This window comes from Varanus komodoensis, unplaced genomic scaffold (genome assembly GCF_004798865.1).
Source record: "Varanus komodoensis strain SLA01 unplaced genomic scaffold, ASM479886v1 scaffold32, whole genome shotgun sequence".
Taxonomy (NCBI): Eukaryota; Metazoa; Chordata; class Lepidosauria; order Squamata; family Varanidae; genus Varanus; species Varanus komodoensis.
This window is the reverse complement of record NW_025335798.1, coordinates 16,880,853-16,907,061: the sequence shown is the minus strand read 5'-3', so window position 1 is coordinate 16,907,061 and position 26,209 is coordinate 16,880,853. Positions and strand designations below refer to the sequence as shown.

General features: G+C 40.8%; 1 protein-coding gene across 1 annotated transcript; it reads left to right on the top strand.

The window, feature by feature from the left end:
• Positions 1-887: 887 nt before the first annotated feature.
• On the top strand, positions 888-20,988 carry MAP3K19 (mitogen-activated protein kinase kinase kinase 19). The gene is made up of 6 exons (XM_044438486.1): positions 888-919; positions 3,095-3,161; positions 11,734-14,004; positions 14,597-14,737; positions 18,827-19,524; positions 20,922-20,988. Exons 1-6 carry the CDS (start codon positions 888-890, stop codon positions 20,986-20,988), a joined length of 3,276 nt encoding a protein of 1,091 aa, XP_044294421.1.
• Positions 20,989-26,209: the final 5,221 nt, after the last annotated feature.

Below are 26,209 nucleotides of genomic sequence, written 5' to 3'. Positions count from 1 at the left end.
TTGTGTGCCTTGTTGTGTTGTGTGAGCCCACCCTTTGTTACAAGCCCAGTTCAAGCAGATTCACAAAGGAGTTCTTCACAGTTACCTTTCAGCCTGTGCTTTCCATTTACATTACATGTAAAATCAGCAACTACTTTAAGGACAAAAAACATCTGCTGGCACTTTAAGTACTTTTGCCATAATAAAGGGCTCTTTAAGGTGTTTTTTGTTGTTTTCATGCAAGAGACTAGCACAGCTTTTTTGGAAACTACTTCCTGGGGTAACAGAGAACAAAGAAGGTAAGTACAATGCACTTCTGAAGTGTGTATACTTTGATTTACTTTGGCTCTAATCCACAAAGTGTTTGCATTGCTGCAGTAAAGCAGTTTGAGCAGTTTGGGTTTTTTGTTTGTTTTTCCAGCCAGCTGAGTCTGCTTGATTTCTAATTCAGTATACAAAATACCCAAAGGAAAGTTGTCTTGGCAACACCTTGTAAACTAAGCAGCTGAACACCATAGCTGTAGAAGCCAGGACACTTTGTATTAGAGGGGAAGAAAGACTTAACTGGAAAAATATGGTGGGCTTTACCATCAATTTCAGAATAACAGACATGGGGCTTCTTCACTTCTTGGATGGATATTGTCAGGAGAAGCAATTACTAGGTAAGGCAGAACCCTTGGCAGTACCCCATTCTTTTATTTTGCTTTCTCTTCTTCATCTATGAAACTCTATAGCCTATGGGTGACATATTTGATAAATGTGTTGTTTTTCTGACATAGAATACCTGAGTCCAACCACTGTCTATGTGCTTTTAGGCCTTCCTTTGTGCCTGTGAAACGAAGTACAAGAACTATCTGTGTCAGCTGAGTACATGTCACATAGGAATGTATTGCTTGGTGGCAAGGGACATGGAAGAAAGTGCTGTGGGCTTTGATTTCAGGTGAGACCCTGTTCTTGGCAAGTTAAAAAGTATTGCTAATAGGTAAATAAATAAATGAAAGCAGGGACATTGCCAGGTCTGAGCCCATGGGGCCCTGACCCCAGATCTATTCCCTACAGCCCTGGACATATCCTCTAGATAAATGTGTGTCCACTGGAAGTTCCCCCTCCCACTTCATTGACCTGTGAGCCCCTGTGGTGTATTGGTGAAGGGTGTGGAACTGGGACTCAGGTGATCTGGGTTCTAGTCCCACTCAGCCATGGAGGTAACCGGGTGGCTTTGGGCCAGTCACAGACTCTCAGTCCAACCTACCTTGTTGTTGTGAGGATATGTTTGAGAGGAAGGGAAGAATTATATAAGCAGCCTTGAGATCCTTGAAAGGAAAAAAGGTGGAGTATAAACATAATAAATAAGCAGAGAGCTTCCGTTATGGGGTGGTATAGAAATGAAATAGTAAATACATAAAATTAGTTCACCTTGTGGTAAATTCCCCTGTATATTGTCTGAAGTGGAGCCTTAGGTCATCAAGGTGGTGATCAAGGTCAATAATACTTATAACCACATCCAACATAATTGCAAGACCCACGGCTCAGAAGGGTAGAAACGTGGGGGCAAACCCACCACATATGATCAGTGTTCCTGCATTGCCACAATTTCTCCAGAACTGTGGGAATAGGGAGGTGTTCATATAGTGCAGCATGACCTTCTGTTCACATTTTAGTTTGGCTGAGAGTGGGGTTCCAACTTTTGGGGTGAGGACATATAGCCTCACATCTATAGTGAGAGTTCAGTGCCCATGAGCTTCATGGCCTTCCAGCTCTTCTTATTTCTTGATTGAAGGTTCCATTTCAGTTTGTCCATATGCAGCCCATCTCATTCCTCACACATACCAAATGTGCTGTACATGAGGCTGCCTCTGAAGTTGAGGTGGTATAGAATGAAGCTGCGTGAGTGTTGGTGAGGTATCTGACCATGTAATGCCTATACTGTCTCAGCTGCACTGGATAGTGGTATGTTTCTGAGTCCAATGTTAAGTCCTGTTTTTGACCTTTAAAACTTTAAACTGAGACCAAATTATTTGAAGGACCACTTTTACCCATATCAGCCTGCCTTTGAACTTCAAGGCCAGCAAGTGAGTCCCTTCTCCTTTGCTCACCTATGAAAGCAGTGAAGTGGATGTCCTCTCATGAGAGGGACTTTTCTACAGTGGCTTCACACCTCTGGAGTGGTAATTTATTAGACTTGTATGTCGCCCCATTGGCCATAAGCTGTCTGGGTGGTTCACAACATATTTCTACAACAGTTAAAACAATAAAATGCACAATACATTTAAAACAATATATAGTATTAAAAACAGTAAAATAAATAAAAACAGACATAAAATTGCCATTGGGAGTCCCCCAAGTGCCCTCACTGCAGGCTTTCAAAAAGGCCCTGAAAATATACCATCTTGCACTGGTCTTCCTCTCTTTTGTTTTCGTTGCTGTTTTTATGGGTGCTTTTATCAGTTTCTCACTGTTTTGTGTTTTTATAATTAAATGCCTTCTGATTTTTAATATCAATATAACATGTGCATTTTGATTTTTATGTGTTTTATTCTTGTATGCTGACCTGAGTGGTTCAGATGATATATTTTACTTAAGTAAATACTAAGCTATTTACATTCTGGAAAATCTGCAAGTGACAGCACGTTGCAGATACAGGACAGAAAAAAAAAATTGTTCAGCTAGCATACCCTTCTCACCACTTGTCTATTTTATACAGACCATGTGCTTTTTAAAATGGAATAAGGAAATTCAGAATTACTGGAAGCCCCTGTAATTTGTAACCTCCTTTATAAATGCTAGTGTAGGTGATTGGCTTTGCTTGGAAAAAGGGGAGGGTAGACTATTCTGTGTAACCATAGTAATTAGAAAGTGCTTCGATCACCATATGTAGGGAAAACGGCTGTCATCTGTAAACAGAAGGTGGATGATTTCCAAGTCTGAAGTATTGACACAATTAACCCAACCAGATGACTTCAAATATTGTTGTAAGTAGTGAGATGTTTCATTCTTTTTCTGCTTAAACCTTAGTGCTTGAAGTATGATTGAAAACTTCAATTTTTGCCCAATGTTTCAGCAAAACAGATACTCTAAAGTTAACCCTGCTGTCCCTAATTTCCTCTCTTCATAGATGTGACAGTACAAATGAGATAGAAGTGAAAAGGCCTGAATATACTGATAGCTGTTCTTGTTTCCCAGTAAGTTCAGCTCAAATAACAGCGTGAAAAAAGAAAACCAGGGACTTAAAGAAAGGACTCCAAACTCTGGCTCATGAAAACAGAGAAACAGCAAATAAGTTTTACAAAGATAACAACAGAAGAATTATTGCTGTCATTTTGGGATGGCAACAGCTAAAAAATTAACAATATGTGATCTTAATTGTCTGAATGCAATTAACACACATTTTGTTTCAGTAGCTCTGGGAAGAGTATAATGCTTACAATATGCTCTAATCCTGATAAAAATTGCACTTCTCAAGCTGGTATTTGCAGCCAGAGGAAAGTTTCCAGCAGAGCAGATTCCCATGGTGCCAGTGAAGAGGGCATCCAGTATAAAAATCAGTGGGTGTTGTAAGAGATGCAGTACTCAAAAAAGTTTGGCAACCGCTCTTCTAAAGCAATTTGGTAAAGATTAAATACTTTTTTAGTTGAACAGAAATTAATATAAATTCATCCTTCAAGTTACTTTCCTCTTCTTAATGGGATTACTGATGCTTCTTGACAAAACATATGGTTTCTTTTTAAGTTTTAAACAGTTTATTGTAAATCTTTGAATGTGCAAAAGAACAAAAGTAACTTTCATATCGTTATAGTTCTCATTTTTCCATTTCAGCCTTCAGATAACTGCAACAAAACGTAAAACATAGCAATGCAAGTGTATTTAGGGCACTGTCTAATAGGACTACCAGTAGCACTCCAAGCTATGGAGATCCAGTTGAGGCCTGGAAGAGCTCAAGGCAAGGATTTCCTCCAGCCTCCCCTGCAAAGACGAAGATCCATGTCATTTGCCTGTGCTCACAAAGAGGAGAGTATGAGGCACCATCAGGGCTCCTCATATTCCAGCAAGGCTTCCCTCTTCCCCTCCCTGCCACCTGAAATGCTCCACCAGTACTGGCTTCCAAGCCAAGTGTGTGATTTCAGAGCCACAGCAGCACAGAAAGAACTGTGCTAGTCCCAAGAGTGGAGAAAGGGTGCTCCAGGGTCAGAGTCCAAGCTCCAACCTCAGAACGTATTTCCAAGGTTGAAACTGGGACTATCCTGTGGTTGTACAGACAGCTTCTAGTGGCCATAGGATTGTGCCATGAGAATTCTAGTAAGAATTGAACCAATGATGATGATTTCCCAGTATGTGTAAAATGGCTGGAGGTGTACACCTGTTTTCTGATATGTGCCTGAAAGAAAAGGGTGCTACATCTTGTAAAATGCATCTGAGCTTATTTGTAATTTTAGAAGCCCACGTTGGTATGTTAACTTTTCAGGTATGACACTTTGCCAAACCTTTTGGTACCAAACTTAAGGTGAAATTACAGTATTATTTTGTCAGTGCCTTGCTAAAGCTAATCTTGCTACCACCAACAGGAACAAAATTAGGTCTTTATGCCATATCTCTTTATGCTTTCCCCTGAAAGGCCCAGCAAGGCTAGTTTGGGATGTTTGAAGATGTTATCCCACAGGGTCTCTGCTAAGGAGCACAGCAACCGTATGTGGCATTAGTTACCTTTACAGCCACATTCCCTCTACCCTTCCCACAGTTATACATCTGCAATTGCAAAAGTCCACTGATGAAGTATGTGGTGAAATGTACTATTGATTAAAACACTGATTCCTTTACATGCAGTGACTGACTATAATGGTGTCTGATTCTCACATGAATAAGAAAATCTCATTCTGAGAGTTGCTTATTGATACCTTCTTCCCTTCTTGTCTTAAGCCCTTCCTTACTGTTCTGTAGTCATTGAACATTCTGCCACTAATCCCTGACACTAATTAATTTTAGAATTATACTGTACTAGAGTAATATTATCTTCAAAGCAGGTGGCCCTCCAGGTTACCTGATCTTCGATGCATTTGTTTGCTAAAAGGTAACCCACCTGGTATGGTTGTAGACAATCATCTGGTATTTCCTGCTACTTATATTTCAGTTGAACTTAAATAAAGTTAGCAGTGGTGGCGGGAGGAGCTGGCTGACAAATCTTTGCTGGGGGGACCTTGGATGTTTTGAGTTAGGTGCGTCATGCTCGCTGTCTTTTCCCCATTTTCCTTATTTTTTTTCCTTCCACCAAATAGGAGGTCTGCAGAGCAGATCAATGAGGCGTCCTTCCTGGTGGCTGAAATGGAAAGCCTCTGGCTGGGGTTTCTAATACCTTTCTCTGATTCGCGCTTTTCCAAGTACACCCCTCTGATGCTGCTACTCTTTAACCTACCCACGGACGGCTACATATTCAGATTTCTCTGAAGCTGGGAGGGAGGCGGCAAACAGGATGTTGTAGAGGCGGGGCGAAATCCTTCGTCGATCCGTCTGATAGTCTTTGCCTCCCTTTGGGAGGCAAGGAAACCCTTTCTCCATTCCTCGGGGAGTCTGGCAGCTGGATCTCCAAACCTTTTTCTCCCTTCCGCCATATTCCCCTCCCTCTCCACTTTTTTAATCCCTGCTTGCTTTTGTCACAGCAAGAGAAGATGCGGGTCGTTGTCTTCTGTTGGCTACTGCATTTCCTGCCAAGCAGGATGCAGTGGCTCCGCCCGCCCGCAGCGTCCCTTGGGAAGCCCAGATCGCGCCAGTAATGGTGGGGAAGGGAGAGGATGCCCAGGCCAGCTAAGCCTCGGCCTTGTCTGGTGCTCCTCAGGCACCCTGCTGGAATTACGGTTCCCACCCATGCAACATCTGTGCAGTTTGCTAATTGCAACAAGATTTACCCTGGAGTAAGCACTCACAGATTAACGTTTTAATCTAGACAGAGGTCTTTCCCAGAACTGGTTTTTAACTACCAGGTGTATAAGTGCAAGGTTATTCACGTCTTTTTAGAATTAAGACCCGTTGAGTTTAGGGTGAATTCCTTGCCAGTAAATATGTACAGGAATATGCACATATTTTGTACATGTAAATTAGTATATTCAAATTTGTGCAGTGTTTTATTTTCGGGCCTGCTCATTTAGGGACCTAGCACAACACCAGGATATAAATCATAAGTGTCCTAATTTTTGAAATGGACCTATTTATCTTGACTATAGAAGGAGGGATGGTTCAGGTTTGGTCACAGTGGAGACATTTAAGGCAGTACATTTGTATGCCATCTCCACACTTTGAGAAAGTGTTGGTCTTCTTAATAAAATGTTTATTAAGAGCATTTAGGGAAAAGGAAAGCCCCCTCCATGAAAACTGGGGGGGGGGGGTGCTTAGTTTCATTTATGCACAGGGGTGATCAGGGGCTCCCTGAATTTGCTCTAATTAGAATGCTAGTTACAAATATTAGGGACACCCAATCCACCCATTTTTACATTCCTTCCTTCACTTTCTCAGATTTCTGCAGGTTAACAGATGGGCACATCATTTGGCCAATAGGAATAGTAAGTGATGACGTGTGTTGCTGCAGAGCTGAGGGTTGTAGAGGAGAGATAATTGAGCAGCAACTTCCACAGCCGTTCTTTCCATGGGACTCTATACTGTTTCCATACTAACAATGTAAAATGTACAAATCTGACCACTGAAAAATAGTGGGAGCAATTCACTTCCACCTCCAATGTAGAGTGATTGGCTCTCAAAATATTAGTGAAGGGCTCTAAGGAGAAATAAATAAAAGCAGAAAAGTCTGCAATGAAGCCTTATGGGAATCACTTCTAGAATGGGTGTTTTGATAGTTGTGTCAGTCATCTAGTACAATATCCATATGCATTCACAAGCCTATCTTCATTTGCAATTCCCTAAGCAAGCTTATTAAGAAATGCCATTCCAAGTGATCAAAGACCTTGTAGTCACCCAGTGTTAGAACTACATGCTCTCTCTTGGAGTGTTTGCTGGGAAGCCATTGAACTGAGTCAGCTAAGGATCTGCCCAGTGTGATGTCTGCTTTGTTTGGATTTGTGTTGGGTTGTAAAGCCACTAACTCTGGTTGCCTGAATGAATGAATGAATGAAAAAAAAAAGCTTAATGCCCTGATTTAGAAGCCTATGGGCCTGTATGAATGGGCCAGCTTGGATTTTTTCCTTGGTTTTCAGATCACGATATTAAGGGAACCTCTCCACATTTTATGCATAGGATTGCTAGCTAAGACATCAATAAAGAGGGTCACTAAATGAGGCAGCTGCTCATTTTAAAATTGTTTATAAAAGTCACTGGAAAAACAATCTGTTTCTAGAGATATATTATTTTCAGTCCTATTATTATCTGCTGTATTTCATCCTCAGTAATGCTTTGATTTAATCTATATTGGTGTTCTTCACATAGCGGCTGGAAGCCCACCAGACAAGTTTTTCTGCTCCGTGAATTCTTTGATGCTGCTGCTCACCATGCTTTCCTTCTCATTTTGAAATGCTGCAATTCTGCCCATAGCTCCTGTTTTCTTTAGAGCATTTGCTAGAAGCTTTGTACTTTTTATTCCCAAATGCATGTTTTCTGTTGGAAAACAAAAAATGGGCAGCAATCTTAGCTGCTTTCAGAACTGTTGCATGATAGGCCCTTTTTATATCTACTGAGAAAAGCTGCAGGTTTGGGATGATGTCAAGCAGCCAGTGCTCCAGCAATTCTGCCTTATTACTCCCTTCCTTCCTTCAGAATGTCACAAATACAAATATTCAGTCCTCTGCACTTGTTTTCCAAATCCTCAAGCTTTTGACACACCTTTCAAATGGGTTGCTTAAGTCTTGCTCTCGTGCTGTCAGAATGCTACATCTAATATTGTAGTGGTATCTGAAAACTGAGCAATAATCCTACCCATTTTCTCATAAGTTGTTTAAGGGTGAATGCCTCTAGCCATGGCATGCCTTCCTTGTGTTTCTGAAGGACTGCTTTAATCTCCACTGCTTGACTAGCTCCTTATCAGACCCAGATGCCAATTTGCTTCAACTCTCACTGTTCAAGGCCTCTGGATTACTGGGCCAAAAATAAAGTCATGCTCTTTAGCTAGGGAGGTGCCTTGAAATACTCCCAGTACTCCTGGGAATTTAGATCTTATATGGAGTGGAGCTTTGCTGCTTTGGTGGCAGTTGTAGCACAGCGTATCCAGGAGCAAACAAGCTGGGTAGCTGCTGCCATCGTGTCCCATTTTGGTCCTCACAGAGAGGTTCTAATGGGAAAAAAGGAAGTGCTTAACCACATGGAAACATTAAAATACCCTGTGAAATGAAAACCACCAGCTTGTAAGAGTGAAATTCATTATGTGTATAAATTGTCATTTTAAATTCACAAAACTATGTGTAACAGATCAAAGCTTCAAAAACGTTCACTCTGTTTTTATTTCTGAGATATTCAGTAACTGAACTTCTAGGTAGATCCATTCATTATTGTTAGAGTAAAAAGGGGGGTGGGGGTGGGAGAGACAGTGTAGACACACTGAAGTTCTGGGATAAGCTGAACCTGCTTTCCATATGGTCAACACAATGTGGTAGGCAGATACTGCAAGTACCCTATCCCCTTATTTCTAAATAAAAATAACATGTTCTTTAGCCATATGTTAGCCTGAAAACAGTTTGACAGTGAGCATGAGCATTTGCTACTGTAATGTAAGGCATTAGTTAAATCATTCAAGACTTCATTCCAGGCAAGTATTAAGTATTTCAAACACAAATAGAATACCAGAATACAGCAGCTATTTACATTGGTTAATGACAGATGGCTAGCAGAGAAGATAAAAGTCAGAGATCAAATCACAATGCACCAGAGAGAGAGAAACTGTAAAACAAATACTAATATAAATGCTGATAATTTTCAGTCATGACCGATCCATCAGAAAAAAAAAAAAAAAATCTGGGAAGCAGGAAACATGCTTTGTTTAAAGAGGATGGCAGCTGCACTTTTAAAAAAATTATGTGTAAAACAAGTTGCAAAGTTCTTATCAAATTAATTGGTGCATGAATATTCTGCAATAGACTTAAATTAGCAATTCTGACAGACTGTGGTACACAAGGTCATCTGAAACTCCAACCATCCACCACACTTGCTGTGACTAATAATTAGGGCTGTGGTTGGACAACATGAAGACATACTGTTTTCAACCATAAATGAAATTATTTTCTCCTGAAGAGAATAGATATAGGCATCCTTCTATTTATCATACAAGATTCCCATGTTCCAGTCCTAACAGGCAATTTATCCTTTCCTGTAATTTGAAGCATCACATTGAGAGAATGATGCAGGATTGGAGGAATGGCAGAGGTGCTTTTGCCTCCTAAATAAACAAAAACAAGCTGGATAGCCTTCTGATCCTGTCTAGTTCACTTACCAGTGGAGAGAGGGAAAAGCAATGAAGGGACTTCAGGATGCTACAGGTCCTGGCCACTCTTTCCCCCTCTCCGTCCACTAAGAACACCTCATTTGCCTTTCCATGATCATGGCTACACTATCAGACGAGCACTGCTGCAGCCTTTTCATGGTGGCTATGAGCGGGAAAGGAAGGCACCAATGCTGGATTCCCTATCCTGAGGGCCTACAGCCCCTGGAGAAGGCATCCAACCTGTTTAATGTCTTGGGACACACCTCTAGGAACCATAGTATTTTTTGCTGGTCACTCTCCTCATTCAGCATTAATCCTTTGCCAGTCCATTTCACCTGAGTTTTATTTTCTAATTTTTAAGCACTGAATATTTTGGCTAAAGGAAAGTACAGGATTGGCCATGCCATACAACAAAATTGAACAACCTGGCTCAGGTGGTACCATGGAGCTGCCTGTACTGTTAGTCCCATTGAAAGGAATGGGATTTATGTCAGCCATTGCTAATGTATGTACCATTCATTTCAGTAGGTTTACTCCAAATAGGACTAATGTTAGGTACAGCCCATGGGGGGAATGGATGAAGACAGGAATTGGTGCCTGAGAAGTACAGAAAGATGTAGAAATGTGTTGGCCATGAGTGGAAAGGGCATTAACTAGGCCATGCTTCAGGCAAGCTTACGTCTGAGAGCAACCATGTAAACATAGAAACAAAGCGAGCCAGAAGGGGCCTCCCCTGGCTCCAGCCAGCTCCACTCATGACACGCCTACCATGTGCATGTGCAAATAAAGTGGCAGCTCTCTTTTTCAGTGTGGAAAAGCAGAGTTGATTGGAATTGTGTCCAGATCTATAGTATATCCAATACTAAGGAATATGAAAGATCACACATTCTGACTAGGATCCAAAGAACCTCACAGCTAGTTCTATGAGCTAGCTATTGTATCATACGGTGTTAGTTTAAACCACAGAAGACTTCAATTTCAGGCACATACAACTTAATGGAACTTCAAAATGGTTGTTCGCAAACAGCCATATGTGTACTACATGGAAATCTGCTTCTGAAACAGAGGAAGGTTCAAAACCAGTTTGCGATCAGCTTCGCAGAGAATGCAAGGCCGACATTCCAGTGGGAAACTGTAAGCCCAGGGGCATCAACTTGCATAGCTAATGATCAGACTAGCATGCTGAGTCATCTTTGCTAAACTGGAAAGGCATCGACTGGGACCTGGATGGATGTCCACGTGGGGAAGAGGAGCGGGGGGTTGAACTCACTTAAGGGCCCCTTCCAGCTTTGCTTCTGTTCTCTGAACATAGCTGACTGGAATCCAAAAGAATACTTACCAGTTTGCTTTCAGATTTTTCAGACTAATATTTAAGCAAAGATAAGTGAATACTATCTAAATATAGAGCTGGGATAGACAATGTGGTGCCCATGGGAACCAGTGTGCTGCTGGACACCTTTCTTGGTATCCACCAAGGTGCCTTACACTTCCCGCTCTTTTGAAAAAAAACAATGTATTTTCTTACTGATGGTTGGAATCATAGTGAAAGTGGTTTATTTATTAATTAAATTTGTATACCTGCCCCCCCCCATATTTAGATTATGACTATTGGTCTTGCTGCGGGTTTATTGTTTTATTGTTTTATTGGTTAAATTATGTTTATCCTCCTGTTGTATTTATATCGTATTTTTACTTTATTTTGTTTTATAGTTTTAGTTATCATCATCATCTATTTTTATCTGTATTTTATATTTTGCTTCTGTATCACTGTGCATGATTGTGCTGAAGCTGCACAGAGAGCCTTCTGGCTCTGGAGTGGGATACAAATGCATCAAATAAATAAATGAATAAATAAAGCTTTCTGGGCAGTCATTACAATAAAATATCAATAATAACTTTAATAAAAGAATGCAAGTAAAATATTGTGATAGACAAAATAAACTCAATATATATAATCAACAAAATGTTAAAATTAATACATTAAATTAAAATTAAAACCAGTGCTGTCAATGTAAATTGTTTGTTTTGTTTTGTTTCTGCTGAAAATTGTGGGTGCAAAGGAGTTGCTTAGTGCGTTGGGGTTCAGTCCCCACCTTCTGCTAGTGTTGCCCAAGACAATTTCCTAAATTGCCAAATGCACCTATGGCCCTATAGGTTTTCTTATCCTTTATATATAGTAATAGATGCTCCCTTTATAAAATCATGAAATTAAATTACTTATTTCTGTTCTGAGCCTTAACGGTAATAATGATTATTAGCACTGATTTTATTGAACAGTATCCATGTTACACTTCTTCTTTCAAATGTAAATAATGATGTTCATAATAATTTTCTGAATATTTCAGCTTAGCCCGTCCACACCAGTGACATTTAACCCTTTCAGAATGGTGCAACTTCCTCCTCTGAAAGACAACGTGAAGAAAAAGAGTGACAGAAATGATCTTTCAAGAAATCTGGACTCTCCATCTGTTTCTGCAAAAGTTATTGACTCCCAGTCAGATAATCGGTGGCCAAGAGTCCCTCACCGCTCTGAGGAACCAATTCCCATTGGTACGTCTGATAGCTGCTCTGTCACCAGAGGTCCAGACCCACGTACCCTGGATAACTGTGGCATTTCCATTGGGCATTTGAAAGGCAAAGAGCCTGAGCTGAACAAATCTGAAGCAGATATGAAAAAGGAAGTTACTCGCAACAAAATGCATCAAGCTTTGGTAAACTCTGAGAATGGAAACATTATAAGTAATGATTGTGTTTTTGATCCTAATAATTCTTTCAGCACAAGCAAAATAATGCATACAGAAGCAGAAGAATGTGAATTTGACCCTTTAAGACATTCACAAGGTTTCAAAACCAAGAACTGGAGAAAAGATTTAGCAATCAAGAGTGGTCCTGACCTAGATTACAATGTAAATGTAAACAATGTTGTGAATATTGAGCCTGGAAATGCAGATGGAGATTCAAACTTGCAAAACAAGCCTATATTGGACCATGACTTAGTGATTACCATACCTCATGCTTTGGTGGGTCTTGAACAATCTGAAAGCAGTATTTGTACAACAGCAGACTTCAGAATGGAAAAAAATGTCACTGCATTTGAAAGTACTGAAAACAAAATTACTGGATCACCCTCCATTTGTATTACCGCACCCAGGCATGAGCCACCTCAGAATTGCCAAGGCTCTAGACCTTCAGTCCAAAGAAGAAGCATGCCACCTAACCTAAGCCAAAGCTTCAGCATAATTGCTCACAAAGAGAGTCACGGATACCAAGTAAATAGCAAGAGAATCAATTCTGCTTTAAAAGCTAAAATGTGTACGAAGATGTCTCAGGACCTTATTATTTCAGGCAAAAGTTCCATCCAACACCAAACTAATAAAATAAAGAACTCCATTTCCCATTCTCTAGGATTGTCCCATGAAAACGCTAGAATTTCTTCTAAGTTTCAGAGGAAACACCATCAGGAGAAATACCACTTGAACCAGCACAACCAGAACTGTCCAAAGAAGGTGCTTCCCTGTATTTCCAAATTCTCTGCTAGCTCAGGAGAAAGCATAACTTCTATTCCTGTTAGACAAGTACATTCCTCTGTGAGCTTTCTGGATCTGAAATACAGCGACATGTTCAAGGAAATCAATTCAAATGACAAAGGACCTGGCATTTATGAGATGTTTGGAACGCCAGTATACTCCCGTAAGCCTAATGAATATGAAAGCAGATATTGCAGGAATGTGTATTCTGCACCAGCTGGGAGGCGCAATGCTGCAAAACACAAATCTAGCCACTGCAAAGGGAAGAACAGCAGAATGAGAAATGTTCAGCAAATAATGTGTCCTAAATCACACAAGAATCCCCTTGCTCTTAAACAGAAGCAGAAGGTTTTGGTGCCAAAAGAGGCATCTGAGTTAGAGAACAGGTGTCTAGAACAGGATGAAGGTGTAATTGTCTCTAGTACAGAGCAGCAAATAAAGACTGAAGGGAATGCAGCACCATTCCATGAAGTTCTGGATCAGCAACTTCTGATTTCCACTGAGCTTAGGCAACCTGCTAAACAAAATGAAGTCATTCCTTATTCAAACTTGTCACCTATTGAAGAAGTCTCACTGGAATATACTCCAGATGTTGGTGAGTCTTTTGGTGAGTCTTCCATTAAAAAGGCATTTACCACCACCGTCCAGGAATTACTTTGGCCAGAGGTTAAAGTTCATGCAGAATACGCTCCTCTCTTGGGCTGTGAAAAAGCTATAAATGAGCATAAAAATTCAGGGAAGAACAAAAGCTCAGTGCAGGAAGAACCTGAAGCAACTACTTGCCTTATGGAGAGAGTCAACTCACCTCTGCAAAACCTCCAGCTTGGAAATGTCAGTTTAGCAAACTTATCAGCTAAACAGACTTGCTATTCTGCCGATTCAGTTTCTCAGACATATCCAAGTATCATGAGCTATGAGAACTGTGAGGAAATAACAGAAGACATATTTTGTTGCTCAGTGACTGAACTGCTCTCACTTGATGGTGCAGATGACAGCTGCTCAAGAGCGGTTATGAAGGATGAAGATGTTGAAACACAACATGGAAATGTTGAGAATAATGGTAGTACCACAAGTGTTAGAAATAGTAAGGTAAGCATTTGTGTATCCTGTCTTCAGTAGGGAAGGATGGTCTACTGTTCTGCATGTGCTGCACTTGGAGTCCTAGGCCTCAGTTCCTTCTTGTTCTTCTGATAGTCCTGGCTGCTCTTTTTCCCACAAGCACATCTTTCCAGTTGCAGAGAGCAACAAGAACACTGGATCAGCCAGTCTCTGGCGAGTCCAGCGCACAGCCTTTGCACACTGACAAACAGGGCATGAAGGTAACAGCATTTCCCTATTTTGTATGTCTACCATCAAGTACTCAGAGATACACCCATCATTGTTCATAGAAATTCCATTTAGGGTTTTTTTTTTTTGCTGACAACATTTGAAAGGACAAATGCAGAGTAGCTGACATCACTACTTCTTGTGTCAGTGAATTCTGTGAAATTAATTGTAAGTTAAATGGCATCAGCCACAGTCTCAAAATGATTGTGTGACACAGCAAGATATTTTTCAAACACTGTGTTGTATACTTCATGATATAAACATGATTATTCTCAAAGCAAATTACAAAGGTTCCTTTTTAGTTTGTATTAGCCCTTGTTTTAGTATATCTGTGTTCTTATGCCACCTTTTACAGAATTTCAATCTGAACTTCCCGGAATCCACTAGAGAAAATGGATTTTTAAGTGTCACGACGATGGCTGAAAACAGCTTAAGTCATGAAGATCCAGTCCTGTGGACTAAAGGTGAAATCCTTGGAAAAGGAGCCTATGGCACAGTAAGTTGTCGTTTTTGCATATGTACAATGTAAATGTATTTAAACAGGCGACCTTTCTGGATGGCGTCATCTCAGGATGACACATAATAGTGTAAGACATAAAATCAAAACACATTAAGGGCACAATTGAATCAGACTGCCTGTAACTCTTCAGGTCTGGAGGATTATGGGAATCCAATGCAGGGTGGATGGGACATGGAGGCAACATCTCCATTCTGCTACTGCTCTTCGATGGCTAGTTTTGGCTGTCTTGAGAGTCGCACCTCAGAGTACGAAGGAAGGATGCAGAGTGCCACCATGATGCTTCATATTATGGAGGTGCTTGTCCCCTCCGTCCCGTCCCACCAGAATGCATTTGTTACTCTGGGAAGTAGCCAGCATGGCTCTTTCCATGCTGCTGTCAAGAGTGGGAGGAAGGTGCTCAGAGCTTGCAGCCACAGCTCCCTTAAAACAGGTTTCTGAAGTTGGAGCAGGGACTCAAGTATTCTGTGGTCATCTAGGCACTGTCTAGTGGTCATAGGATTGTGCTACAGTAGTTCTTAAAATTACAAACATTCGCAAGCAGACAGTTTATGTATAATGTTAGAGAGCCTAAAATAGACAACAAAGAGAGCCAGTGTGGTAGAGCGTTATGAGCTGGGACTCAGGCGATCTGGGTTCTAAGCCTGCTCAGCCAGGGAGCCAAATGGGTGACTTTGGACCAGTTACACACTCTCAGTCCAAACTACCTCACAGGGGTGTTGTTGTGGAGATAAGACTGAAAGCAGCAACAGGAGAATGATGTAAGCAGTTCTGAATGCTTTGTAAGAAAAAGGTGAAATATAATCAAACAAACAAAATAGTTCTGTTATTATTCATTTATTTAGAAAATTTCTATGCCGCCCCATTCGCCGAAGCCTCGGGGCAGCTTACAAATAAATCAATTAAAATACAATAAATTAACAATATAAAACAAGTTAACAATATAAAATAAGTCGCCCTGACAAAAAAATAAAATAAAAAAAATACTATTAACAGCTAAAATGATGCTTGAATAAAAAGGTCTTCGCCTGGCGCCGAAAAACAAATAACGACAGCGCCAGGCGGACCTCTCTGGGGAGGGCATTCCATAGATTGGGCGCCACCGCAGAGAAAGCCCTCCTCCGAGTACTTATCCTCCTAATTTCCTTCCCAGAGGGTTCCTGGAAAAGGGCCTCTCCCGCTGATCTCAGGGGGTGGGCAGGCATATACGGACGTATGCGTTCCTTCAGGTAACCAGGACCCAAGCCATTTAGGGCTTTATAGGTCATCACCAACACCTTAAATTGGGCCCGGACTTCAATGGGAAGCCAGTGAAGCTGACGGAGGACTGGAGTCATGTGAACATAACGCCCAGTCCCCGTCAGCAGCCTGGCAGCTCTATTTGAACCAATTGAAGTATCCGGACCGTCTTCAAGGGTAGCCCCACGTAGAGCACGTTACAGAAGTCAAGGCGGGAAGTCACCAACGCGTGTGTCACTGTCGCCAGTCAGTCGTACTCCATGTAGGGGCGCAGCTGATGGATCAGCCGAAGCTGAAAGAAAGCGCTCCTCGCCACCGCTGTCACCTGAGCTTCCAGTGAAAGCTCTGGGTCGAGGAGCACTCCCAAGCTGCGGACCTTGTCTCTAAGAGGGAGTGCAACCCCATTCAGGACTAGGTTCAGTTCACCCTCACTGAAGCCCGATCCGCCAACCAACAGGAGCTCCATCTTGTCTGGATTGAGCTTCAGTTTATTGGCCCTCATCCAGCCCATTACAGTTATTTAAAACTGTTTTCACAATATTCCTATTATATTTTTCAGAACAGTTCTGGGTGGTGCAAAATAAACCTTGATCCATCATAACATAAATCTGCATAAAGCGACAATACAATGTAAAGCTATATCAACTTCATACCAGAATTTCTCATTTCCATCCCTGACTGGTGAATTCTAAAGGAAAAGTGGATATGGCCTTACATTCTTCTGTGACCTAAATGCTGGATTATGGCCATCACTACCAACAAAGTTCCTGTTGATATTTATGATCTAGATTTATTTTCTCTCATTGGTGAATGGTAGGATGGCCACCTACAAGCCATTCAAAAAGGGAAGATGCATCAAAAAGGACAGATTTGCATACACTAGCTCATGCTTGTAGCTCCTATAATTCTGTGTTTTTTCCAGGGAACTTGGACTGAGTGTCCCTTCACTTTTCACTCTGACGGCTTTGCAAATACTTCTACTAGAATACACAATTTGGAGCCCACTACAGCTTACATATCCCCAACTGTTCTAATTTTACTTTCTCCCACAAAAATTTGGAGGTCTGCTAGGTAAACCAGAGAATAGATCAGAAGAACTATGAAAAGGTCTGCAGAGAGGAAATAGATATATTAACAAAACCCACAGAGAACTAGAGTAGGCAATGTAAGCTGTAGACACAACAAACATGAAAGCTAAACTGGTTTGGTCCTGGCCAGTGCCTGGATGAAAGACCATTTGGAAGCCTACGTTTGCTTCTGTGAGTGTTGTGAGAGAACAAAGGTCAGATATAAATAGCGTAAAGAAAATAGTCTGTCCCTCCACCTCTCAAATACTTGTGATGTTTTGCAGAAACACGACACAACAAACCCTGCATGATTAAAATACATATTAGTTAGTTGGACCGAAATGTGCCCTTTTGCTAATGGTAGGACGGTTGATTGATGGAGACATTCCCTGTGAACAGAATGGCACCTTTTGATCCAACTCTATATTAAATCCATCTCAGCATAAACCTTCTGTACCTGAAGAAACTAAATGTTACCCCAACTTACTTTTTAATACTTACAGTTGATCAAAGATTAAACACTATAGTGGGCTGTATCCAAACAACACTAGTGCTATCTTAACTTCCATTGTGCTAATGTAAATGTCCTCCAGTATTTGTGGGAGCAACTGTTTTTCTGAGTAAACTTGTCTCACCGGGAAACAATATAGACATGCTAGAAGTTGATTATGCTAGTGCCATGTAACTTACATTAGTATCTGTGCTGAATAGAAAACTCTTCCATGTTCTTAATACACAGAGCCGCTCAAGCCCATCCTTCTCTCTCCCTTATCTACCTTGTCATTATAGTACATTCCTTTCTTCCTTACGAGAGAGAGAGAGAGAGAGAGAGAGAGAGAGAGAGAGAGAGAGAGAGAGAAGAAAAGATGGAATGAATGATTGAAAAATAAAATGTTATTTGTTGTCTGTCTTAGTTGGTATATAAGCAATTACCTCATGTTGTTGTTGCAAAGTCGTGCCTGATCCATCACGACCCCATGGACAACATTCCTTCAGGCTCTCCTCTCCTCCACCATCCCTCGGAGCACCCAAGCTCACACCCACTGCCCCAGTGACTCCATCTAGCCAGCTCATTCTCTGCCGTCCCCTTTTCCTTTTGCCATTAATTGTTCCCAGCATCAGGCTCTTGTCCATTGAGTTGTTCCTTTTCATTATGTGGCCAGTTACCTCATACTTCCATGAATTTGACTATTTGGCCCAAACTGCAGTGGCACAGCTAGGGCTAAACCTTGGGGCCAGAGTCCAGTCCCTTCCCTCAGATAGTCACCCAGAGAGCAGCATCAGGGTAGCCAGAGCAAATTGATGATGGATTCATCTCAGCATGATGGTGCTTTGGTTTACATGAACTTAGAATGCACAATTGCACACTTTCCAGGTTTTTTTTTAATAGCAGGGTTGGCAAACCTGCTAAATTAAGGAATGTAGCAGTTACAAAGCATGGAATGGGGTGTGGGAAAGAAATGTTAGTTGTGCACGTCCCAGGTGAAATAATGAGCAAAGGCTTATAAAGGCTGCCTTCCTCCATAAGACCATCAAGTCAAGGGTCTGAAATTGCCCAACTGCAGCCCTGCTCCAAAGTTGTGCCCTATCTCTGTCAATGGGTCTTGCAGCCATTGGTCCAAATGTAGACGCCACTTTAACTTCCAGCATTGAAGTCCTTAAGCTGGATGACAAGTGTTGTTCTATATTCAAATCCAAACATTTTAGGAGTACATGTGTCGATTTCTAGTTTCATTTCCATAGTAGACATTTTGATTTGCAGGTATACTGTGGACTTACAAACCAAGGACATTTAATAGCCGTGAAACAAGTAGCACTTAATGCCTGTGATCAAGCTGTGAATGAAAAGGAATACCAAAAGCTTCAGGAAGAAGTTGAGATTTTGAAAAATCTAACACACATCAACATTGTAGGGTACCTGGGGACAAGTTTAAAAGATAACATAGTGAGCATCTTCATGGAGTTTGTTCCTGGTGGCTCCGTTTCCAGTATTATTCATCGCTTTGGACCATTGCCTGAAACTGTCTTTTGTAAATATACAAAACAGATTCTGGAAGGGGTTGCATACTTGCATGAAAACCGTGTGGTGCACAGAGATATTAAAGGCAACAACATTATGCTTATGCCCAATGGTGTTATCAAGCTCATAGACTTTGGATGTGCAAAGCGCTTAACCTGTAGAAGTCTGACTAATACACACAGTGAACCACTCAGATCTGTGCATGGCACTCCCTACTGGATGGCACCGGAAATAATAAATGAATCTGGATATGGAAGAAAATCAGATATCTGGAGCATCGGCTGCACGGTTTTTGAGATGGCCACGGGAAAGCCACCACTGGCTTCCATGGACAGGATGGCAGCCATGTTTTATATTGGTGCTCACAGAGGACTTATGCCTTCCCTACCCCAGCATTGCTCCAAAACCGCAGCAGACTTTGTTCATCTGTGTTTAACCAGGTAAGTGGTTTTGAACATTGAAAAGGACATGAAAATATTCATGCATTTCCCCCTTTTAAATAATCAGGTTTCACTCAACATGTTTCTAAAAACTGTAAGAGGAGCTTAAGTGATTCAATAGTTCTACCCCTGGTATCTCCAGGTAGGGAACGTTCCTGGCTAAATAGCACAGAGCTGACCAGTCTTCTCCCATGTTCACAAGGATGTTTGTCAATTATGTAAGAGCTCTTTTACGTGAAGCTGTCAATGGTTATATCTCCTTTTGGATTTGTTGCAGCTTTGAAATTTGAGTGCTGCATAAAGAGCTCCTCTTTGTGCTACATGACCTCTGGTAGGGCTGTGTTACAGCAAAGTAGTGCAAATACATGAGGAGAAAAGGGGTCATTTCCCTGATGTCCCCCATTCTAAAGAAAAAGGGACATTGCTCTGGGGAAAATAAAGAAACTAGAGGAGCATAGAGACCTCTAAAGAGCCCATAAAGTGAGTTAAGGAAACACACATGGACAATAAATGCCTTGTGTAGGAAAATCTTAAGTGGAAGGGGTATTTCAGACGAATTTCAGAAAGGTTATCCAAAACCCATTAGTTAATGAGACTGCAGGGAGTTTATGTTCCCTCATTTTTTAACAAGAGCATCCATTTGCCACTGCTTCAAGCACAGCGGGACTGGATTTACAGCTCTGCCACAGAATAGTCAAATGGGAAACAACCCTGCACCGTGAAGGCCGCTGTTCCTATTGGGCCATTTTACACCACCCAAAGATCACCCAGCCACTCTGAATGGCCCTGCTTTTGTTCTTTTTGTCGAAAAATGGCCAGTGTTAGAAAACCTGCTGCCAACCACATCTTAAATAACCACAACCTCTTCCTGCTTATATTTTACACAAGCAGAAAAATTATTCTCGTCCTGGGAAGCCATTCACCACCCCGAAACTAACAAGGACATCTGGGCGAAATGCTTAACCCTGACAGTACTCTGAAACTTAGCAGCCCCATTTAAAATCTCTTTTCCTTCAGCCTGCCCTGGTGTCCCACCACAAGCTGCTCCAGAGAGGTGGCAGGACTCCCTAGCAGCATGGGCAGTGGAGCTGGGGGCTGCAGCTGGAAGAAGGAGTTGATGAATAAGCATGTTAAGAGATTGGTGGTGGTCTTAATTTTCAAAACCTCTTGGGGGCAAAGCCAATGCAATTCTTTTCCTATGAGATGCAGAGTCCTGAAATGCTAGGATCTACATTCTCATTCCAGGTAAAGCACTGTGAGATGGGAACACATCTCTGCATACCAATAACTGCAGATTCAGAATTGGAACATATGAAGTATTGTCAAGGTTTTTAACCATCTGGCTGTTAAAGCATCTGTTTTTTCCTCTGTGCATCATTTTATTATGCCCTGTACAGGGATCAGTGTGAGCGGCCCACTGCTCTACACTTGCTGCAGCACCCCTTCATGACAAAAAATTCTTGAAAAACCTCTTGATAATGGATTTCTGCTACTACTTATAGAAGAGGTCAGATGAAAAAAGTCAGCAATTTAACTTTCCAGATGAGAGCATCCAGGCTAAAGGATGGTTGGTATGAGAGTTGTAATAGCCATAAATTGTAAATCCTTGCTTTTAGTTTTCCAAGATTCATGTGTTTAACTGTTTCAAGGTGTGGAAAACCAATTTTTAAATCAAAGAATGCTATGAATATTTGGAAATTTATATATAATGACTATATCCCACTCATTTAAAATTTAAAACAGGACATATAAGGACTTTTTGGACTTCTCACCCAAGCAATTCATGTTACCATCCACCCATCCTGACCCACATTTCTTTTTTGCCTGCTTTCTCCTTGTAGCCCTTTGTATTGCTGGTATTTTTGATCACCATTTCTGTTGCCTGCTGAAACAATCCATGAATAGCCCACTGTTTTGGGTTATTATTATAACAACTTTCTATAGCTTAAATAGCTCAGAATTCATAGCCTAGCAACAACCCATGAGTTCTCTGAGTTGTTGATTGTTATTGTAGCTGTGTTTATAGTCATAACAACCAAGAATTCAAAAATTTTTATCACAGGTTAGTATTATCTGAGAACTAGGCTACTGAGTTCAATGGAAGTAACCCTTAGTATTCACACAACCCTTGTGAATACTTTCACGTTATTAGACAATGGTTCTAAATAAAGGCATCTCTTCATCGAAAGAATTTATCCTATCCTATCCCAGTTTTTCATTTGAGCATGTGCAGTACAATGCTTGGGAGCATCTTCCTCTTAGAATATTGCTTAAATTCACCTTGTATGTTTGGCATTTTGCCAGCATTTCACTCTTCTTATATTTCAAAAATTCATGCTTTCTGTTACAGATGTTTGGTCACTGTCAGTTATTATCTCCTGGAAAAATATTTGTGCTGACTCACTGCACATTCCTTTCCATTGCATGTTGCCCACTGAATTCCGTCATGGCTTTATGTATCTTGGACTGCCACCTGTCCTTGCCTCCCTGCTCCAATTCTCACTTCCGTGACCACAATAAAAGTTGGCACGGAAGAAAGAAAATCAAGTTGTTTGGGTATCTTGCAAATGGCTTGCTACATTCAGCTGAAGCCTTACAAGAGGGGTGCAGAAGGCCAGGGTGCTAAACCCCATCCAGCTGGCATCCCCCGCATGTTCATGCCACCTTCTCCTAATCCCACCTCTTCCACATATCATTTGGCAATTCCCTGGCTTTTGTGCAGTTCTACTCCATTCTAGAAGGTTGAAATGCTTCCCCTAAAACCTTGGGGTCTTCTGAATTTTTGTGGACTTTCTATTGAGCCATTTGCACTCAACCCCAATGGGGCTTTCCTTTTTCTGTCTTTCTATATATTCGATGCCACAACCACTAGGCAGTATTGTGTTATAGTGGACATGCAAAGCCCAGCCTTCCTATTCGGAAATACCTATAAGTTCACTCTCTAGTGCTTGCAAAGCGTCAGAAAGGCCCTGAAGGGTGGCAATGTATTGTGAGGCATCCCCAAAATACACAAATATTTCATGCAGGAAGGCTTAGTTATTGATGTAGGAGCTTAAACCTAAAATATTTAGGTCTGCCTCTTTTGTCTTTGAAATATGCCTCCTAAGAGCTTTTCTCAAATGGAATTAAGCCCTCCACATCAAAGAGATGCAACACTCCACCTTACGAACTGCACCAGCGTTAGAAAGTGTACCAAGCCAAAAAAGCTAGTTATCTTGGGCTGATTTTCAGGAAATTCGTGAAGGTCTGATTTAGAGTATTCATGTTTACCATTTACCTTTAACTCTGCCCCAACCAAAATACAGTAGTGCTGGAAAAGGCAATTTCTCTTCAGGAAATACTTGGTTGGAGCAGGAATTCAGGGAACTTAGCAATCAATTCAATTTCCTTTATTTGCAGTACCACAGAGTATCTAAGCATGCCGTTCATACTATGTTGAAAAACTTTACAAAAAGGCAGAAAAAGAAAACTCTGGGTTGTGTTGTAAAATGCAGCTTTGTCCCACAACAGGAGAGATATTTAGAAAATATACACTGGGTTAACTGTTGGTAAAGGTAAAGGTTTCCCCTTGACGTTAAGTCCAGTCATGCCTGACTCTAGGGGGCGGTGCTCATCTCTGTTTCCTAGCCGAGGGAGCCAGCGTTTGTCCCCAGACAGTCTCCGTGGTCACATGGCCAGCATGACTAAACACCGAAGTGCACGGAACGCTGTTACCTGCCCACTGAAGTGGTGCCTTTTTACCTACTTGCATTTGCATGTTTTCGAACATGCAAATGCAAGGGACCCATCCTGCAAGAAACTCATCCTGATGTGCAGATTTGAACTGGCGACCTTTCGATCAACCAGCCCAGCAGCACAGCAGTTTAAACCACTGCACCAGCTGCATCCCTTAACTGTTGTACTGGCTCTTAATTTCAGGAAATTAGAATCTTGTATCCCTGCCCATGTGTGGAAGAGTGTTACAAAACATGTCTGCATAATGCTGCTTAATTTAAAATGTTTATCAGCCCTTTAGAAATTGAAAACAGGATACAACAACTCCAAGGTTTTCCCACTCTTTACTGAATACTGGGAGTTGCAGCATTTTTTCTAAGTATACATTGGGTTGCGTGCTTATGTGGCTAAGACACAAGGACTAGATGCCCCACTAGCTGAAATATTAAATCCTAATCAAAAATGGTTAGCCGTTCCCCTTGATGTCTTTTACAGCTATAAACAATGCAGGAAGAATTCCAGTAATTCATTCCTTTACATTAGGAAGAAAATAGATAAGAACTTATAAGCCAATCACTTTTGTTTTACCGATTGGTAAATTGTATGCCCTATCTCTTAGCCATACATTTACAAAATTGAGATTTAGGAATCAGGTACTCTGAATTTGGAGAGCATTATCTTGCTTTATTCCATTTGGCTGAGAAATTCTTACATCCCCCAGAGATAAACTACACAGCTTTTCTTGATTTACAGTGTTTTACTTGGTTTCACATGACCATTTATGGAAGAAATGGAAGGGAAATCAATGAATGTTTGCTATTTTCAGCAAATATCTGTATTCAGAAACCTTACACATTAGATGAGGATCAAAAGGATGGCTGTCAGAGATCGTTATATCTTGGAAGTTGAGGTTGCCAGGGATGTATTTTTGCTCCATATTTATTCAATTTGTAGCTACATGATTGGACACCTAAATGTAATTTTTCTGAGAGGCATTCCAGGAAATTGAGAAGTCCACCAGTTAACACTTAATTGTATGCAGATCATACTGTATTGTTTCAATCAAGGATGTATTTAGGAAAGCTTTAAGGCAATTGTTTTTATACTGTAGTAGCAAAACACTCATTATAAAGTATGTAGCATACTTCATAACGTAGTGTTTTCCAGATGTTTAACTGTTTTTAGGAAATGTATAGATGACCAGTTGCTGGAGTAAGTGAAATCTTTGCAATACTTGGAAATTCCAATGCTATAGTTGTGATGACATAATACATGTAGAGCTATAATTTGTTTTTCCTACATGAAAGGCACTTTATTATAGCTGTTCTTCAGATGTATATGGCCACAACTGTCGCCAGCTGTAATTCAGACTTGTTGCCTGACCTGAGGATGGTGACAGTAATTTTAAGAGATGCATAAAGACTATTTTGGAGAAAGATGTTTGATTGCCCATAAAGGGGAATTTTGAATCCCGAATCAAGCTTCAGTTCCTTCCAAGCAGTTGCATAGGGTATAACGGTAAATCCTTTGTAATCCTCAATGTCCATTAGTTATTTTGACTCTTTCACAAGTACCTGGGAAAAAGGTCAGAATAAAATACATCAGAAATTTTCTGTAATCTTATTGCTGTTTACTAGGAGAGATAACACCTGTAGCAGGCAAATTTTCAAGGGCATGTTTTCCAAGAGTTGAAGTTCAATTTTGCAAAAATTGGCTTTCCAAAGCCACTAGGACAGGATAATTGGAAAATTTACCAGACATAAGTAATTAAATGTTCTAATTAAACCTGTGAATAGTTTTTATGCTCCCTCGCTGCAATTCTTTGCTGGAAGCATTAATGGATGGCTGATTTAATCCAACAAAACAACAAAAACCTATTGAGGATTGTTAGGAAACCCCATTACATTCTTTGTAAATATTATGGAATTAGAAAGTATCTCGACCACCTACGTTTAAAGAATTTAATGGTATTATCAACAGCTTGTTACCATTTTGTATGCAGTCAGCACACTTACTAGAAGGGGAATCATTCTTAAGAGCTTGGTAATGAAATTAATTCTTCAGATGATTGTGTAGAGGGACCCTCAGATCCATGTTATGTTCTGCATATCCTGGTATTATAATATGCTGTATTTTTTGTAAACTGATGTTTGATATCCATTTATAACTGGTTTGACACTGTGTAAATAGATCTCACTTCTGAACTTTGAATAAAATATCAATTCCTACAGGAATACGAATGGTCATTAATATGTTTTTTAGTTTTTCAGAGTTTTATTAAAGAACTTAATGGGCTTCTCTCAGTCCCCAGAATGGGACTTGCACTCCAGACATGACAGGAAGTAACATGAGGCACTGTTTTCTAGAGGTTCTCAATAGTTTGGTTTTACGGTTAAAGAGTGTGCTGAAACTAGAGTGTCCATATACAACAAATATGCTTACCTTTTAAAAATCCTGTTCTCATGTAATAGTGACGAAGTACAATGTGTTATTTAGAGTTTGCTGCTGTTTCATTTTCTACAAAGAACTGATGCTGATGGTATTTGGCAGTGAGTGACTCCTATGTCAAACACCAGCTTCCCTACTGACTGTCAAGAATATAGACAAGTCAGGTCCAAAGCCTCTCCCTCAATAAAAGGCCTTCTATACATTGACACCCCCCCTACAAAATTATCCATGTAATCCAGACTACTAGACCAGATCTCATCAAATAGACATTAAAAAGTGCATTAAAAAGCACTAGATGCCCCAGTTCTACAAGAGAAGTCTCACAGAAAAACTACCCACAGTAATACCTGGAGTGGTCAAATAATTGGGAGGGAAGTGACAGATTTAAGTTCCAAGCTCAAATATTGTATGGGGTCCAAGTACACAGCAAGAACCATTCAAGACTCAAAATACAATGTTTCTAGGGCATCTATGTCACCCATACCCCCCGCTTTAATTGAAGCCAACCCACATGACTTATTCA

Bases quoted from the DNA above. Each gene is read 5' to 3' on its own strand.
- MAP3K19 (XM_044438486.1), top strand. From the start codon at position 888: ATGGAAGAAAGTGCTGTGGGCTTTGATTTCAG. The intron at 920-3,094 runs GTGAGACCCTGT...CTCTCTTCATAG, and splicing joins GCTGTGGGCTTTGATTTCAG to ATGTGACAGTACAAATGAGA. The intron at 14,738-18,826 runs GTAAGTTGTCGT...TTTGATTTGCAG, and splicing joins GAAAAGGAGCCTATGGCACA to GTATACTGTGGACTTACAAA.